This window comes from Rhizopus microsporus, assembly GCF_002708625.1.
Source record: "Rhizopus microsporus ATCC 52813 unplaced genomic scaffold scaffold_16, whole genome shotgun sequence".
In the NCBI taxonomy this organism is placed as follows: domain Eukaryota; kingdom Fungi; phylum Mucoromycota; class Mucoromycetes; order Mucorales; family Rhizopodaceae; genus Rhizopus; species Rhizopus microsporus.
Window position 1 is genome coordinate 409,322 of NW_019671931.1, and position 16,754 is coordinate 426,075.

The 16,754-nt window shown below is 36.2% G+C and overlaps 6 protein-coding genes across 6 annotated transcripts; 3 read left to right on the forward strand and 3 right to left on the reverse strand.

The window, feature by feature from the left end:
• Nucleotides 1-1,840: 1,840 nt before the first annotated feature.
• On the reverse strand, nucleotides 1,841-3,880 carry RHIMIDRAFT_206414 (Poly(A) polymerase pla1; the record flags this gene model as incomplete). Its single annotated transcript, XM_023606904.1, has 7 exons — nucleotides 1,841-2,061; nucleotides 2,139-2,700; nucleotides 2,768-3,181; nucleotides 3,238-3,291; nucleotides 3,356-3,465; nucleotides 3,520-3,668; nucleotides 3,732-3,880. The coding sequence occupies 7 exons, from the start codon at nucleotides 3,878-3,880 to the stop codon at nucleotides 1,841-1,843; spliced, it is 1,659 nt and encodes a 552-aa protein (XP_023463444.1).
• Nucleotides 3,881-6,011: 2,131 nt separating this feature from the next.
• On the forward strand, nucleotides 6,012-7,515 carry RHIMIDRAFT_294201 (NAD(P)-binding protein). The gene is made up of 5 exons (XM_023614062.1): nucleotides 6,012-6,259; nucleotides 6,314-6,622; nucleotides 6,687-6,880; nucleotides 6,937-7,276; nucleotides 7,336-7,515. Exons 1-5 carry the CDS (start codon nucleotides 6,117-6,119, stop codon nucleotides 7,394-7,396), a joined length of 1,047 nt encoding a protein of 348 aa, XP_023463445.1. The 5' UTR covers nucleotides 6,012-6,116; the 3' UTR covers nucleotides 7,397-7,515.
• A 13-nt stretch (nucleotides 7,516-7,528) lies between these two features.
• On the forward strand, nucleotides 7,529-9,604 carry RHIMIDRAFT_262360 (uncharacterized protein). Its single transcript, XM_023611600.1, has one exon. It carries the CDS (start codon nucleotides 7,552-7,554, stop codon nucleotides 9,526-9,528), a length of 1,977 nt encoding a protein of 658 aa, XP_023463446.1. The 5' UTR covers nucleotides 7,529-7,551; the 3' UTR covers nucleotides 9,529-9,604.
• Nucleotides 9,605-12,516: 2,912 nt separating this feature from the next.
• On the forward strand, nucleotides 12,517-13,026 carry RHIMIDRAFT_240415 (HSP20-like chaperone; the record flags this gene model as incomplete). The annotated part of the gene is made up of 1 exon (XM_023609370.1): nucleotides 12,517-13,026. One exon carries the CDS (start codon nucleotides 12,517-12,519, stop codon nucleotides 13,024-13,026), a length of 510 nt encoding a protein of 169 aa, XP_023463447.1.
• A 690-nt stretch (nucleotides 13,027-13,716) lies between these two features.
• On the reverse strand, nucleotides 13,717-14,187 carry RHIMIDRAFT_206325 (uncharacterized protein; the record flags this gene model as incomplete). The annotated part of the gene is made up of 2 exons (XM_023606890.1): nucleotides 13,717-14,016; nucleotides 14,071-14,187. The coding sequence occupies 2 exons, from the start codon at nucleotides 14,185-14,187 to the stop codon at nucleotides 13,717-13,719; spliced, it is 417 nt and encodes a 138-aa protein (XP_023463448.1).
• On the reverse strand, nucleotides 14,023-14,844 carry RHIMIDRAFT_45700 (uncharacterized protein). The gene is made up of 3 exons (XM_023615267.1): nucleotides 14,737-14,844; nucleotides 14,250-14,677; nucleotides 14,023-14,199 (listed from the first exon to the last, which is right to left on the reverse strand). Exon 2 carries the CDS (start codon nucleotides 14,674-14,676, stop codon nucleotides 14,395-14,397), a length of 282 nt encoding a protein of 93 aa, XP_023463449.1. The 5' UTR covers nucleotide 14,677; nucleotides 14,737-14,844; the 3' UTR covers nucleotides 14,023-14,199; nucleotides 14,250-14,394.
• Between the last annotated feature and the right edge of the window lie 1,910 nt (nucleotides 14,845-16,754).

The window sequence follows — 16,754 nt, forward strand, 5'->3', positions numbered from 1 at the left end:
TTGTTGAGTTATCCTTCTACTAGCCTATCTCCATATAGACTTATTTTTATCCACTTCACGCATTTATGTATTCATATTCTTTTTCATGGTCATAAAAATCTTTTTTCTCATTGCCCAATAAATCATATATTTGATAATACCCTTCATTCATGATACGCAAGTATCCATGACAATAAAGTCATTAATTGAAGTATGTCGTGTACCTTAGCAACCCGTCATGTTTCGAGCGCCATTTGAAATAGTTTATGCAGACTTAGAAGATCCATTGCTTTACTATAAAAATCAACGTATAGTCATCAAATCCATCACAATCATAATCGTCACTAATGTTAGTCTACGTTTTACAGGCAGAAGAGAGGATAAGAATATAACAACAGAGAACAGAGAATAAACATTTTACCTTTTATCTTTTTCCATGTGCACTAAAAACAAAAGTAAAAACATTACAAACTCTTATGTTTTCCTAAGCCAGCAACTCAATTGTTTATTTTTCATGCTTGATGAACAGGCTTTGATATATGAAAGCTAAGGTGATTTGATTTTGGTTCTTTTTTAGCAAAAAATTCATAGTGGCTAACCAAATAGATCAATCATGATTGGCTTTCTTTCTTTGATTGATAAATAACAGCTGTAATGGAATCAACTGCATGTGTTCCAAAGAATCGGCAGTCTAGTGCTCTTTGAGAAAAGCTTTATTTTTTTGTTTACTATCAGCTGCATTTTTAAAATATGCTGTTTCCCCCTCAACTCTTTTCCTTGTACATTTAATTCTCATCTTGCTTTTTTTATTCATTCTGAAAGAAAATGACTAGAAAAATAGAAAAACATGTATTGGAAATGAGAAAAGTGAAGCATCCATAATAAAAAAATTATGTATGTAGACAAGCGGCCTTATAAATGAAAAAAGGCCGTGAAAAAAATATGTAAACGAAAGGGGGGCGTTTGGGTGCTCGGATGTGTTATCGTTTATTCATACATTATTGGAGAAAGAAGGAATGAGTCATTTATTTTCAGCCTAAATAATATGATTCATGTAAGCAAAAAAACTATAAAAGAGGCCATCGTTCTTGTCTTTTTTCTTCATTTTTTATCTCTTTTAAAAATTCTCTTATGCTTTTATTATTCCCTATGTTGAAAAGGTATAACAGCATCTAGGTGATCTCAAAGGGCGTATAATTAATGCCATCGTTCAGAAAATTCACTTCTGCTGGCTCTATTTCATGATTCCCGATGTATCTTACTCTATCATAATGACCTCTCACGGAGTGAAGCCTTAAAGAAATCTCTGCTGCTCACTAATACTCAAAAAATGCTTGCTACTGCTTATCAATACACTCAAACACTCAAACAAATACTCAAATACCTACTCATGCTTATCAAATCTCTGGAAAGACCAGTGAACGCCTACTCATGCTTATCAATACCTACAGATAATCATCAGTGACTGAAAATGCTAGTGAATGCCTATCCCATGCTTATCAACGTCGGGAAGCCCCTAAAGAATTTTGCTCATGTCTATCAATATCTGCTGCTAATGAATACTGCTCTGGCGTAACTACAAGCGTTCTTCTAGGCTCAGATTCATATCCATGTGTCGTCTCTGAGCACTATGTCATCGAACTCTTTTTATTGACGAAATGTATTAAAAAGAAAAAAGAAAAAAACTGCATGTTTAAAAACTAATACGCTCAACTGAAGAATATGAGAAATTATCTTTTATGACTATAATTTTTATTCTAAAAGGGGATAAGACCTGCTCCTTCCCTCCCTTTTATTGATTATCATAATCGTTCACTCTTTGGTGTTTCTACGACAGCAATGGGTGACGCAGCTGACTAGATTAAGTGTTATATGGATGCATTTGAAGGATCATACAATGACTTACCTTGATATATTCTTGCTTTAAGGCTCCTTTCAGCTCTGAGGGTAAAGTAGAAGACTTGATATGCCTTAAAGCAATACCCATTGTATCAGGATTGAACTTATCCCAAACCTTTGCCATCTTTAAAAATTCTCTTTTTGGCCAGACGAGATCAAGCTTTCTATTGTTCGTAGGCGAATCTGATATAGGATGAGTAAATCTTGTTCTTTGAGTCTTATCTCCTTTTTTTTTTCTTTTTTTTTCTTTTTCTTTTTACCTTTTACACTCTTGAATTTTAATCCAACATAAAAGGTGGTTGTATACAAAGGAGTCATTGATCTTTCTTGCTCTATCGTCAGCTTCATTTTCCGCACATAATCTTTTCTAGTCAAGGTATTGTCCATAGGGAACGATCTACCATCTATTGAATGACCGTGTGCAATATACCACTGTTCTTCGTTTGATAGACAATAGTGTACTTTTTCGATACCATGCATAAATGAATGCGCAAGCTCTAGTGGTTCTAGTAGCTCTAATTGCAGTACCAATTGTCTAATTTTAGATTCTATCAGTCCAGCCCATTGTAATTGTGTCTTGTGAGATTTTGAACTTGCGGTTATTTGTAAATAATGATTATACATACAAAAAAAGTCTATGGGTTGAAACAAGTCCCTCCATGGACGGACGCCTGACATGATATCATCAACTATTTGGCTTGCTCTGAGAAATTCATTCATCATGATCTTTTTTGTAGAATCTGTCACATTATGAGTGGCACACATAGAAGGGAAGACAGGGGTAATGATTGGCATTCGATGTGCCCTGTCTGCAGGATAGACCTAGTTGGACTGTCTGTTAAATTGGTGTTACTTTTGAAATTGCAGCTTGTTTATGCTTGCTTCTTACATCCGGGTTCCACTGTCTTGTCGGAACGGAACCTTCTTCCATTGGCTTTAAAAACACAGGCTGTGGCCATTTCCAATCAGCCATAATATGAAAGAATCGGGCTACAATTACTGATGCACATGTCTTCGGATACATTTGACATACTTTAGCCACCAACATTGCCCAGGCCACACCACCTAGAAACCCCATGATATTGGAATAAATGCTCCTTTGCTTTGCCCATAACTTGATAGCCCGTAGTGCTTCTCTGAATGTGGGCACACTTGGGACAAGCCGTAATATCTCGTTCGTCACACGGGCTCCATTTACACTTCGGATGCATTTCTCGTCCATTCCGATCAACAGTTGATTATCCGATAAGTCAAGATCTTTTGGTATACTTGGTAAACATAGACGAGCACATACAAAATCAATCTATAGCAAAAGGGACGATGAGGCACCGTATTTTGTTTGTATAATCCAAAACTTACCGGAATTCCTTCAAAGTGCATCTTTATGACGGGTACATATGCCTCAGCAACAGCCTATAAAAAACCAATAAGTCCTCCTTTCTTTTTTCTCTCTCTTTTTAAATAATAAATCTATTACCGTAAGCTCAGACACTTCGGGTATATGGTTCAACATATCATACATGATTGTAAAGAAGTGATCTCTAGTGACATGCTGAGGGAATACACATAATGTGTCAATGTCTGCATCTATCATATATACAGTTATATCCATGCATTCTATCCACGACATTTGAAATTTACCTGCTCCATGTACACCCAGTTGATAGCTTCCAAACGTAAATATTTTTACTCCTGCACCCTTAGCTTCTTCTTCTGGCATTCCCTGCAATCTGCTCACTTTGTACACAAATTCTTTTGCAACTTCATCCAACTTTTTCAGTACTTGAGATCTAAAATGAAGCTCGATGAGGTAAGTCAATAATTTCATATAAACAGTCATGGGATTGCCTTACCTCTTGCTTGATTCATTGGCAGTTTCAAATAAATCATACTCAATCAGTGTCTTTCCTAGGTCATCCGTAAGCTTTAATTCATAATCGCTTGGACCATCTAAGGAAACTGGAGTTGTGGCATCCCACTGCTTTACATTTGACTGAGGCATTGGAAGATCTGGTAGATAATTAAAACAGATAGAGAAGGAGGAAGAGAACAAGTTGTGTTTTGTGACTTTAAGCGGTAATTGAAATGAACACTTTGCATCTATATGGGGATAAGAGCAATAAAAACACGTTGTTACAATATCCTTTCCATGTAGATCCTTTTCTTTTGAGCAAAAATCATTCATACAAACGACAAGTAAAAAGCGCCAATGAATGCAATGGTTAGATTCTTTCTTTTTCAAAGTAATATATAATTCAGTTTACAAAGGGAAAGAGGTTTAGATTCTTGCGATTTATATCTGGTATTATGAATGGGGATCACGTTATGTATTGGATTTGAAATAAAGTACAAATTTGAAGCTAGGAAATATCATCATCATAGTATCTGCACACCTCTTTCATTTGCTCATGTACTCATACATGCTTTTACCGTGTACACATGGCTGATGAATTGCATATGATGACTAAAGTTGGCAGTGTGAATATACTTTTATCTATCTGTAATCTTTGAGAATACATTTCATATGTGTTCAGAGTCAGTAAAGGACCAATGTTTCTCAATGACTAAAATACACCAATCACGAAAGAAAGGCATACAAATAAAAGAATTGTATCTCATATTCATATCCATGACAAGATAAAAACCAGTTTGATACATCTCCTTTTCAAAGTCAACCCTACACAAAAGTGTCACCTTTATGCAACCCAGGCAATCAATTTAGAATTTTCTAGTCTTATCTGTTTATCAAATGACACATATAAGGTTCGTGTAGCATCAAATACTTTAAACTTTCAAAGTTTATGTTCAAAAAAAGCTGTAAAAGATGAGCTGTAAATTTTGCTCCTTGTGGTTACATTCTCCCAGTCACTTTTTATTACTAGCAGAAAAGAAAAAAAATAGATCCTGAGCCTATATCAGAAAAGGCAATTTCATGCAAACTTGTTATCCAATGAGAATGACATCCATGCAACTTCAACATGAGCAAGTCTTTGAACAATCACAACCTACGCCTGAACCACGGCCTATGATAATGCATAAGTAATGAAATATCACATACAAATATACTTCTTACAGCTGCATTGATTGTGATGAGGAAAGAATACTCTTGAGTTATCATCATAGACAGGTGATCCTACATTAGATTGTCTTGGGTTCTCCATAGTATTATAAGTAGGTGATAAGCCATGGTCAATGACAGGATGTCTCTCTCTTCTGGGGGAAACAGTAGCTGTAATGCGTGTTGGTTTTGCAGGAATGTTTATTGGTGAAGTCATTTTATTTTATAAAAAAAAAGAAAAAGAAAAAGAAAAAGTTTGATGTGAACTAAAGTATTTATATAAAAAATAAAGTTTTTTTTATTGCCTATTTAATCAATTGAAATGATAAAAGATATAAAGAATTGACATCCGTTAGAGAAAAAGATCAACTGAATGGTGAACACCATAAGTTACTAAAGGTGTCCAAACAAGATCAAGAAACTGAATGATTCATCAGGATGGCTCGTTCAAATAGAATTGCATTTACTTTGAAAAAAGTAGCTGATCTAGAGTTAATCATAGAAACTTTCTTTATAAATGGGTTTGACTTTACTAATCCCCACATTGGCTCTCTAGAATACCTGTCACTACCCACGACGCCCCCCTCACAATATGACGGGTGATTTAGAAACTGAAACTGAGTAAAGACCTATAACAAGACGGGGATACCTGAAGCATAAAAACAGTAGCAGTAACCAGTAACTCACTGAAAACTTTGGGAGCATATGCAATAAACGAAAAGTTCATCAGTGATGGTGATTCTTTAACCCAAATGGGAAATTAAATTTCGTGACATCTTTTAATTGTTTTTTATTGGCCAATTCTTTAACCTTAGTAATCAAGTGAAAGAGAGAAAAAAGTGTCAGAAGGGATTGCAATGGGGGTATTCACAATACACAAAGAGATACAACAATTAAAAAACGACACCTTTAAGCTCAAATAGACTTGCACTTGCTTATTTAGAATGATAAGATTTAAGCTGTCATAAGCTGGAGTTAACATGGTTATGTTTCCTTTTGAAATAGGAGAGATCTTAACAGTGCAAAGAGTGAACTAGTCTGTAAAGCATCAACAAAAAGTAAACAGTATAGTCTGCGATTCGATCGGAATTTGTAATTGTATGAGCGATATTCCCCTGTGTTTGATAAGCTGAATATTATATTCTATTTCTTTTCTTTTCCAGAAATACTTTTTAACATAATGGTATCAGTCATTCTCTCAGATAACCACAGCTTTGATTCCAAGTTCAAGTACGGTGTTGAATATAAGGAAAACAAGCCAAGCGCCAACCTACAAGACAATCAATGCGCTGTTCAGTTAAAAGCTGCAGCTTTCAATCATCGGTAATAGAAAAAAAAAGATCATTTGTCAGCAGAATGTTGACTTGTTTTTATAAGTGATGTCTGGATTCTTAAGGGTCAATACGGCGGCATCCGTGTAGGCTCTGTCTTGGGCTCTGATGGTGTTGGTTATATCACAAAGAATGGCAATGTCGGTCAACGCGTCTTGATCAATCCTGGTTATGGATGGAAATCAGACGAAAGAGGACCCGAAGACGAATTCCATATCTTGGGACTATTGCCCACCATTGGAACGATGACTGAAGAAGAAGTCATTGTTGAGAAAGAAGACATTGCACCCTGTCCTGAACATCTTTCATTGGCTGAAGCTGCTGCCTTGCCTCTGGCTGGATTAACCGCTTACAGGTGAGATTAAACAGCGACAGCTTTATGATGAGTACCGTAACTCATCATCATGACATAATCACAGAGCCCTGTTTACAAAGGCACACGTCAAAAAGGGAGAGCATGTTTTGATAACCGGTATTGGTGGTGGAGTCGCCCTCTTTGCTCTTCAGTTTGCTGTTGCTGTTGGTGCCCATGTCTACGTTACATCTTCTTCACCAGAAAAAATAAAAAAGGCTATCGAATTGGGCGCAAAGGGTGGTATCAATTACAGAGATGGTACGTTACTATTATTTATAGAAAAAAATGTAAGCAAATAACACTTTATATACTAGATAACTGTATTCAAGAGCTTCAAAAGTTGTTGAACGGTAACAAACTTTCTGCCGTCATCGATGGTGCTGGTGGACCTCTTTATGCACAATATCCCAAAGTCATGAGAACAGGTGGTATCTTGGTAAACTACGGTCAGACAGCAAATATTGCTGAAGGAATCAAATTTAGCATGCACCATGTTGTCAAGAATATTGAACTCAAAGGATCCACCATGGGATCAAGAGCAGAATTCCACAAGATGGTACAGTTTGTGGATCAACATAGAATCAAGCCAATCGTGTCTCACGTATGGAAGGGCTTAAGTAAGTCGTCATTTGAAGAAGCTGTTGCTACTATGAGGTAAAGATCATGGAATGAGTGTATGCACTACAAACAAATTCTAATACAATGCGTTATAGCCGTGGTGAACAATTCGGTAAATTAGTTATTGAATTCAATAATGGTAGCCCAAAGCTTTAAATAATCAATAAACAATACAAAAGATTAACCCGTAACTTTGTATTGATATCGTATGCAATGGGACCTGTTGGCGACAATGCAACAATTCTATAAAAAAATGAGTATACTTAAATTCGGGATTTAAATAGTGGTACACCACCTTTCTTTCCACTTTCATGCTTGAGTTTATATTTGTTTATCTCCTAGGTGGATTCACATTTCTACCTTTAGCATGCCTCATTTACATCCGCTTCTTATCTATAAAACAACAAGAACAAATAGAAAATAAAAAGCAAGAGTATAAACAACATACCAGCGAAGTAAAACATGGTTGGATTCAGTTAACGAATCAGTATGAGCCTAAAATGCCCGAACAAAACGGAATCTTGTCCTTGACCAGCTCTAATATGTACTATGGCGTTCTTAAGCATGGAACTTTATTCTGCTATGAATCTGAAAAAGAAGACAACGTTTGTAAGATATTGCCTATACAAGACTATCTAATATCACTCTATCCTGAAGGAAAACCAGAGAACGAGCTATTTTCTCGCTCTTCAGTGATACGACTTGGCGATATTCAATCAGATACGACGTACTTTCTCAACTGTAGTCGAAAAGTAGACAAAGAGGACTGGTATCTAGGCCTCATCGATGCGCATAACATGCTCAAGGATTCCCCAAATGAAGCACAATACGTCATGATGGATAGCACCCATTTTGATGCATCTGCCATAGAGGATCTTATTTATCATGTACAATCTACACCCAGCCATAGAGAGACAGCTTGGATGAATGCGATTATCGGAAGATTATTCTTGGGCATGTACAAGACGGACATGTTCAAAGAGTGGGTGGAAACAAAAGTGAAAAAGAAGATCAACACTAAGCGACCCCAGTTCCTCGACGAAATTACCGTACGCAAAGTAGACGTTGGTCAAACCGTGCCGTACATTACAGATCCCAAGCTAGTCTCAATCACGGCTGAGGGTGAAATCGTAGCAGAAGCGACGGTGGAATATCAAGGAGGACTTGCAGTCGAGATTCAAACAGACATCAATTGGTCCTACTCGTCCCGTATGAAACCTATTCGGATGAATGTTGTGCTATCTGTTCAGCTAAAGAAGCTCTTTGGACGAATGATGCTCAAGCTCAAATCACCACCAAGCAATCGATGCTGGCTTGCGTTTTATGACATGCCAGAGATGGAGTGGAAGATAACACCGATTGTGGCTGATAAACAAATCACTCTATCGATCGTAACAAATGCGATCGAGTCAAGGATTCGGGAAGTAATGGCAGAGACATTTGTATTACCTAATATGGACGATACACCATTTTGTTTCTCTTGTGGAAAGGGAGGAATCTTTGGTAACAGAGTCCCAGTGATTGCTAAAAAGCAAAGTAGAAAGGCAGAGGTAAAGACACATACGGAGACAATTCAAAAAGAATACAACGATACATCCGAACAGAAGCATTCTCAAAAGATAGAAGTGATTGACACATCAGCAAGCGTCAAATCTGCTCCTGCGTCAATGGAATCTACAGAGAATGAGCATAGATGGTCTAACACACTGTTAAGAAAGAGAAGTAAAAATACAGATGAAGCAAGTGACACAGAAAGTATTAGTTCCATCAAGAGTAATGGTAGCGGGTTCCTTCGTAAGATATCAGATTATTTACCGTCTGAGTCACCATCATCCAGTCACTCTATACGATCAATCAGGCGCAATACACTGATTAACAAGGCAGAAGATTTTTTAAACAAACGGATTACGAAGCAATCATCGGCCTCATTGCCATCATTGTACGTAGGGGATAATTATCAAGTGTTGGATGCTGAAAAGAAGCAAATGTATGAAGAAAGACTTGCTAGCATGCGTAAACGAGCAGCGGCGGCGGCGGCAACAGCAACAGCAGTAGTAGTAGAAGAAGAACAACAACAAGAAAATCATGATTTAGAAGGATCTACAAAAACTCAAATACCATCTATGGCCTCTGTCAAACAGGGCAGACAGAGAGCTACATCTTGTGTGAATGAAGCCTCTGTTACACGCTCTGTATCTCTGACGGTCAAACCACCTCTGCCTCCTCGACGTAATTCGACACACATCGTTTTACATAAATACCCCACGAAAAGTACTGCTTTTTCATAAAATAAAACCACATCTATTACTACCAACCTTTATCTTTGTATTTCTAAATGAGTATTTGATGCAAGTTGCTCTTCATATTTACTACTTGACACAGCTTCTTTATAAAGCTCTTCTACTTGAAATTTCCAAGAATTGTTAACTTTATTCGGTCTTACATTTTGCACAGCTTCTCTTGACATCTTCAGCCTTTCAAACATATTTACATGTTCAGATTGCAACCCTTCATTGCTTGATATCTTAGTATAAATTTGGCCCTTAAAAAGAAAAGTGTTAGTGTTTCTTTTTTACAAACATTCACTTCCTTTACCTCTCTCAACGTCATATTCAGTACATCGCTTTAGAAGAAGTGCATGCTTGCAAGCTCTGTTTCAATATTAAAGATATGAACTACCATAAGCTCTAATCATATTATTTTCAACACAGATCTTCATAGATTCATTGCTGAACCACTGAAAACTTTAAAGAGTACTTTTTTTTGTCAGAAACCATGTCCATTGCTACATGGATACCCACTTCTTCATCTTCAAGCTTTCTCAAACTAGGTAATCTATTCGGTGAACGCTACATGCACCAGAAAATAGGCTAAATAATGTAAATACGAATTTATCATAAGTGGCCTTTTTTGATCAACTGACAACATAAAATTAGGATAAATAAAGAAACAACAACATTTCTTTTCATCTCTTTTTCTTCTTGAAAAGAAACAAAACAAGTCGGTGACTTTATAAAGCCTTGCTTAGCGTGACGCCGCATGTTCAAAGGTTTTGTTGGACGACATCATAGGTAATGGGTAGAGATAGCGCCCGTAGAATCAATCTAACATCTGGTGTATTTCCTGGTGCATGTAGTGTTTCCTAAAAAGAGACACTAGGTTTAAAAGAAAAACTCTCACAAAAGCAGTATTTTTCGTGGAGTATTTACGTGGATGCGACATCCATTCGTACCTTTGAGACATTTACTCAAAGTGATACACTTCAGGAAATTATCACGAATGAAACACGTGAAGAGAACCATCTTGAAGCTATACCCGATATACCTGTATCACAAGTGGATATTAAACCACCATTACCTTCTAGACCAAATCATAACAGCGAAAAGCCACCACTGCCTCAAGCACCTGGACCAGCTCCGCCAACATGTAAAGAAAATAAAATTGAAGCGTGATACAAGATACATAGCTTATTCTACAAGGAGTCTTTCTTTTTTTTTTTAATTATATTAAAGAAAGTAGTTAATATATGTATAATCAAGAAGAAGAAAAAAGGCTATAAATGTATATAATCCGTTGTGTGTTTCTGAAAATAAATCTAGAATTGCTTTTATTTTTATTTTTTCGTATTTCAAATAAGGATTAGCTTCGTTTTGAAATTAGTGAGTATAAAAGGACAAGACGTACAAGTTAAAAAAGGACATATGTACTCTTTCTTCTTTTATTATAATGTATTTTGATTTACCAAAACACCAAGATAGGATAGCACCAAAAGGGATTAAAGACAAGATAATACAAATGGAAATAACTGAAGAAAGGATATCAGAAATTCTAAATAATATCGAAGATCATTGGGGATCACCACCCATACTTACACCAGATACACTTGCTTACATACTAAGTCATCAATGGGAAAATGATAAAAAAGTAAAATGTATATGCTTTATAAAAACGGGTCGAGAATGTCATGTCCATATTAACTACGAATCACAGGCAGATGATAAAACCATTGAAGATCAAGAGAGTCATCGTCCACAAAATGTTCAGCTACTCATTCAAGAATTCTGCAAGTAAGTTATGAGTGATGACATAATTTCCCTTATTTTTAACAAATTAAAAAAAGTACAATTCAAAAGCTGGACCAAAATAAATTATTTTCAGTGACAAATGATATAATGGTAACATTTCCCCCTCTTTTGAGAAAAATGAGTAACAGATGTGTTTATTAACTCTGCATAAAATAATATATATAGAATGATAACATCATTCAACCCTTTATACAACAATCAAACACTACGTCAGAGCAGCAAGATAAGGCAGTCAATCGTCTGGTAGAGCTATTACAGCATCATAACAAGACCGAATAGTACATAGTGTTTTTATTTAATAACAGTTCTCCGTATCTAAAACTGTTACATTGATAAATTGTAGTTGTCATTTTTAAAGAAAAAAGTCGTTTTCATAGCCGGTTATTTTCTGATGTGGGAGAAGCAACTCTTATCATACAGAGCGCTTAAAGAAGCCATGAAGGGTGGTTTTATATCGTCATACATTCATTGTCTTTTTAAACCAGCTTACAACAAGCATTAACAAATTTATGTGCATAAAGTTTATATATTTATCATTATAACAACTCGAGTATGACCTTATAAAAGTATACACATTTCGCATCTGATAAAAAATCATATTGACAGCATTAAATATAAATAGCAGCCTGCACATTCATCATCTCCATCCTCTTCTGCTTCTACGGTACGCTCAACGTCATCATCTTCAACACTTGCTTCCCCACGAAAACATGGTAATGACTTGAGTCAGGAAAAGAGTAGGAATGAGGACGAGAATAAAACCGGCTTGACCCTGTGCCATCTTCATAGTAACATGGCTACAAGCTTGAAATGACTTGCCAATGGCTTTGCCAATTTCAAAAAGTTCTATGTCGGCAAACGACAAAAGATAATTTCATTTGCAAAACAATTTGAATAAAGCTTTTACTATTTCTGTGAGGGATCAAAAAGAAAAGCCCAAAGTGATATATACAACATGAGCTACAAAGTGGTTTCATTGTTTCTTTTTGACGGGTATAGTTAATAATGGCCATGAGGGTTACTACACATGGTCATGCATGTATTGACAGTTTAGACCAGCTGACAACAACAATTGACAACTTTACTGGCATATAGATTTATCATTCAACAAACTTTGTGTTTCATTATGATACCAAAAGCATATATAAGCACCTCTTCTCTATTTCTATTTTCAACAAATCAATCAACACTATGGCATTTTCAAACGGGTTCTTCACTGATGCTTCTCGCGATATGGATCGTATAATGTCCATATTTGACAACCCAAATTGGTTCAATGTTTCTCGAAACTCTTTTAGCTCTGTCAGTAGTTCATTCGGTTCCTTCATGCGTTTTCCTGCTACCGATATTCATGAAACTCCAGAAGGCTTTGAACTGCAAACTGAGTTACCTGGTTATGACAAAAAAGACATCAATATTGAAATTGCTGATAGCCGTACTCTGCTCCTCAGTGGTTCCTCACAAAATCACCATAGTGCTTATTCTTTAGCACAACAGCAACAACAGACTGCCTTTATAGAAACCAACAAGAACCCTAACTATTGGACCAACCCGAGAAGCTCCAGTAGTTTTCAAAGATCAATCAGCTTTCCTGTTCCCATCAATGTCTCTGATATCAAGGCTTCTTACGAAAATGGTGTCTTGAAGGTCTATATTCCAAAAGCTTCTGATGAAAATAGAAGGCGTATTGTCATTCATTAAGTGCTTCTAAACATATTGTATATTTCTTGTTCTTTAATTCGCATCAATAAACCACAATACTTTATTTGTTCTTTGTTTATATTTATCATAATGTTGATATTTCACATACGCACAATTTACTGACGGTATAACCTAGTAAGGACGAGCTGTCAAAGTCACAGTAATGCTTTTCTTTTTTTTTCAATGTTGATAGCTCAGAGTGTGATTGTATTTATTTTTATATGTACTCTTTTATTATTCATGTAAACATTACGTGTGGTGTATGCTGTGATGCACCAGCTATAGGTAATTCTTTTAAAACCCCTACCTGAAATCTTGAAATGTTTGAAATAACTAAACAACTTCTTTTGTACACTTCCTTGTACACTTCTTTGAAAACTTCTTTGAACACTTCTTTGAGCACTTCTTTGTAACAGGAGTCTTTCTTGACAGTAACAAGTAGTAGTAGTTTGAATAATTTACACAGGAAGGTTTGAAGGGATGTGTGTGCGTGTGTGCGTGTGTGTGTGTGTGTTTGTGTTTGTCTTGACTGATTATTTGAGGACTTTGTTTTATTTTTGAAGAGTTTAAAAAAATGAAAAATGGCTTGATTTTAGTTTAGCAAGAGACAGGTTAGGATTTCTTGTTTTAACTAAAGAGAAAAAAAAGTTAATTCTTTGTTTTTCTTTCCGTGCACACACAGCCTCATATTTAACGAGACCAAGATCGGCTGCGGCTTCTTGAACGATAGTATCTTCTACGTCTGTCAAAAGAACGAGAACGACTTCTACGGCTTCGTCTATCTCTAAATCTGCGGTCACGGTCATAGTAGTTGGGTCTTCTCTCGCCCATATACTGGCCAGGGGTGGGAGTATGAGGACGATGAGTGACAGAATAATCAACACGAATTTTACGTCCATCAATGTCTTTGCCATTCATTGCATCACGAGCACGAGTGGCATCCTCTTGATCTTGGAAGTATACGAAACCAAAGCCTCTTGATCTGTCAGTCTATAGATACATTAATCATCTGGCCAAAGAAAAAGTAAGCTCTTCTTTTCTTACCCTGTGATCATAAACAATAGTAACTTTTTCAATGGCACCAAATTTACGGAATTCATCCTCCAAGTCCTCCTCTCTAGTTCTCAAGCTTAAACCAAAAACGCCCAAGATGTTTGACATTTCAGGTGCCTCCTATACAGATGTTAGTATCATGATTTTTCATGTCTTTTTTATCAACTCACTCTAGTTCCATGGAATTCCTTGTTTCTGAAAAGAAGAAAAAATTAGTATAAACTGTCAAACATATTCACACAAGCTACGTACTCTCTGCGAGCGGGAGAACGACGGCGGTAACGTGGGCTACGGCTACGACGACGAGGAGATACGCTACACATAATTACAGGCAAATTTGAGTTTCATCCTTGTAGTGTCAAGTGTCTTGTTATATATACCTTCGTCTTCTGCTACTTCTTTGATCCCTGCTTCGAGAGGGAGAGCGAGAACGAGAACGAGAACGCGAGCGGTTTCTGGGACGTCTATCAGGAGAATAGCGACGAGGAGGAGAACGGGAACGACTAGCAGAGCGACGTTCGTATTTAGGTGATCTACTTCTGGAACGGCTGTGACGGTCCATGTCACCGCGATCCGAAGGTCTGCTGTCATAAGCATCCTAAAATATAGTATTTAGAATTAGAATGAAATGCAGTAAAGTTAATCATCTTGTTTTACCATAGGACTGGCAGGTCTGTCTCCCATTTTATGAAATTTAAAGTAAAAAAGAAAGAAGCAAGTGTAAAAAAGGTTTCAAAAAAAAATTTCAGAGAAAAAAAAAGACCGCAGACGACACTTCAAAAAGCACCTAATTATTTCAGCTCTTTATCATTTGATTGGATAAAAAGCTGATGACGTAATTTTTTTTTCTTTTTCTTTTTGCAACATGCTTATGTGGGCGTATCCAAGTATTTCTTGGTGTCTTTTATGATGAGAAGATTGGATACAGGCTTTGGGTTGACACATAATTCAGTTTTTATAAATTCTAAGTTGTCTCTGTTTCAATATTGTCAACTTGAAGTGCTCTTTTATAATGGCTCACTGTTTCTAAATTCCGCACCCGACTTTTCTGCATGTTAATATTTCTTGATGCTGATTGACGCCATTATGGAGTTCCATAATTATGTGGGCATAATAAGCCCCAATATGGCTTAATAATGACAATGAAAAGATAGAAGACATATGAAGTCTCTTAAGGGAGCACTGCTACCAAAATTGGTAATAATGCTTGTACTTTGGTTAAACAAGGAAAATGATTTAGTACCTCCGTAACTCATAAGGAAAGCATAAACTTGTTCTTTTTCACTCATTAGCATTGAGCAAAAGTAGTCTACGAGGAACAATGCAAATTAAAGACCATAGGAAATACCTGCATCCTTCCGCTTATAATCATATAATATCTTTTCAATGCTCTCTATAATCAAGAGGAGACAATCTTAGAAAACACATAAATGAAACGATCTACAAGGAGAAAATGAGCACAAGACCATCATGTGAGATGAAGAGCTTTATGCTAAAGAGACAGAGTTTGCTGTCAGCCAGAATATCAAAGAGTCAATACAACAATGAGTGTATAATCAACGAGAATAAAGCTTGACAGTTCTCTCTGTCACGAAATGATCAAGGGAAAAGAGAGGATACATGCTTTAGTTCTGATAACAAATCAAGAGACAACTTTTCTGCTTTGTATAATTGATCTTTTTTGCCCTGTACTCGCTGCTTCTCAAAGACACCCTGTCACTTCTCTATAGGACTCGTTTAATCTAGAACTGAATTCATCAACATTGCTACTTTGAAAGGACTATCCAACTTGTGACCGTTTGTTGGTTTAATGAATTCGATGTGGTGCGCATGTTGGTGTGCACCAAGACTGATAAAGACAAAAAATTTTTTGCACTCACTTAAATCACTCCAGGATTTTTTGATTGGATAAGATAATAATGACGTTAGTATTTTCTTTTCGAATCACAATAAAATACTTGCAAGTGCAAAAGGCCAAACTAGTGGCTTGATAGTGCTGGTTAAAGCACCCTACTAAATGCAGCATTCCCTGATTCAATATTACAGTTATTATTAACATAATCTGCAAGAATCGATCAAATGTTCAGTGCTGTGTTGACGCCTCGGTTCCAGACCTATCATTGGATGGAGTTGACAGTATTAAAATAGAATAATCAGTACCTAACTAGTTATAACTAAGCAAAAGTAACTTACTAAGTTTCTACTATAAGCATTACCAGCTGGACACTGTTTGCAAAGTTTCAACGGGTTTACAATGAGGACATAGCCTAATTTGTAAGTGATTAGGTTAGAACATAAACTTTAAGCGCTCAAAGTTTGACAGATATACCTATTTGCGTTTTATCGGGACAAGAACTGGATCGGTTAATGATTCTATTGTTATCATTTACACACCGTTTTACACGATTTTTCTTTAAACGCAGTCTAATCATCTTTTTTCTAAGAATTAAATCGAGATCAATATCTTGTACAACTATGTATATAAATAATACTGGCACACTTATGATTGCAGTCAAATCCTCTTTCAGGCACAGCAATATCCTCTAAATCATTTTTGCAATGGCTGCAGACTTTTGACATCCTGTATTCATCAACTAATATTACTATCCCTTTTTTGATAAATGTCTACGTAATTTCTATTACCTGTATTATATATAACTGCATATTTTTGTAAA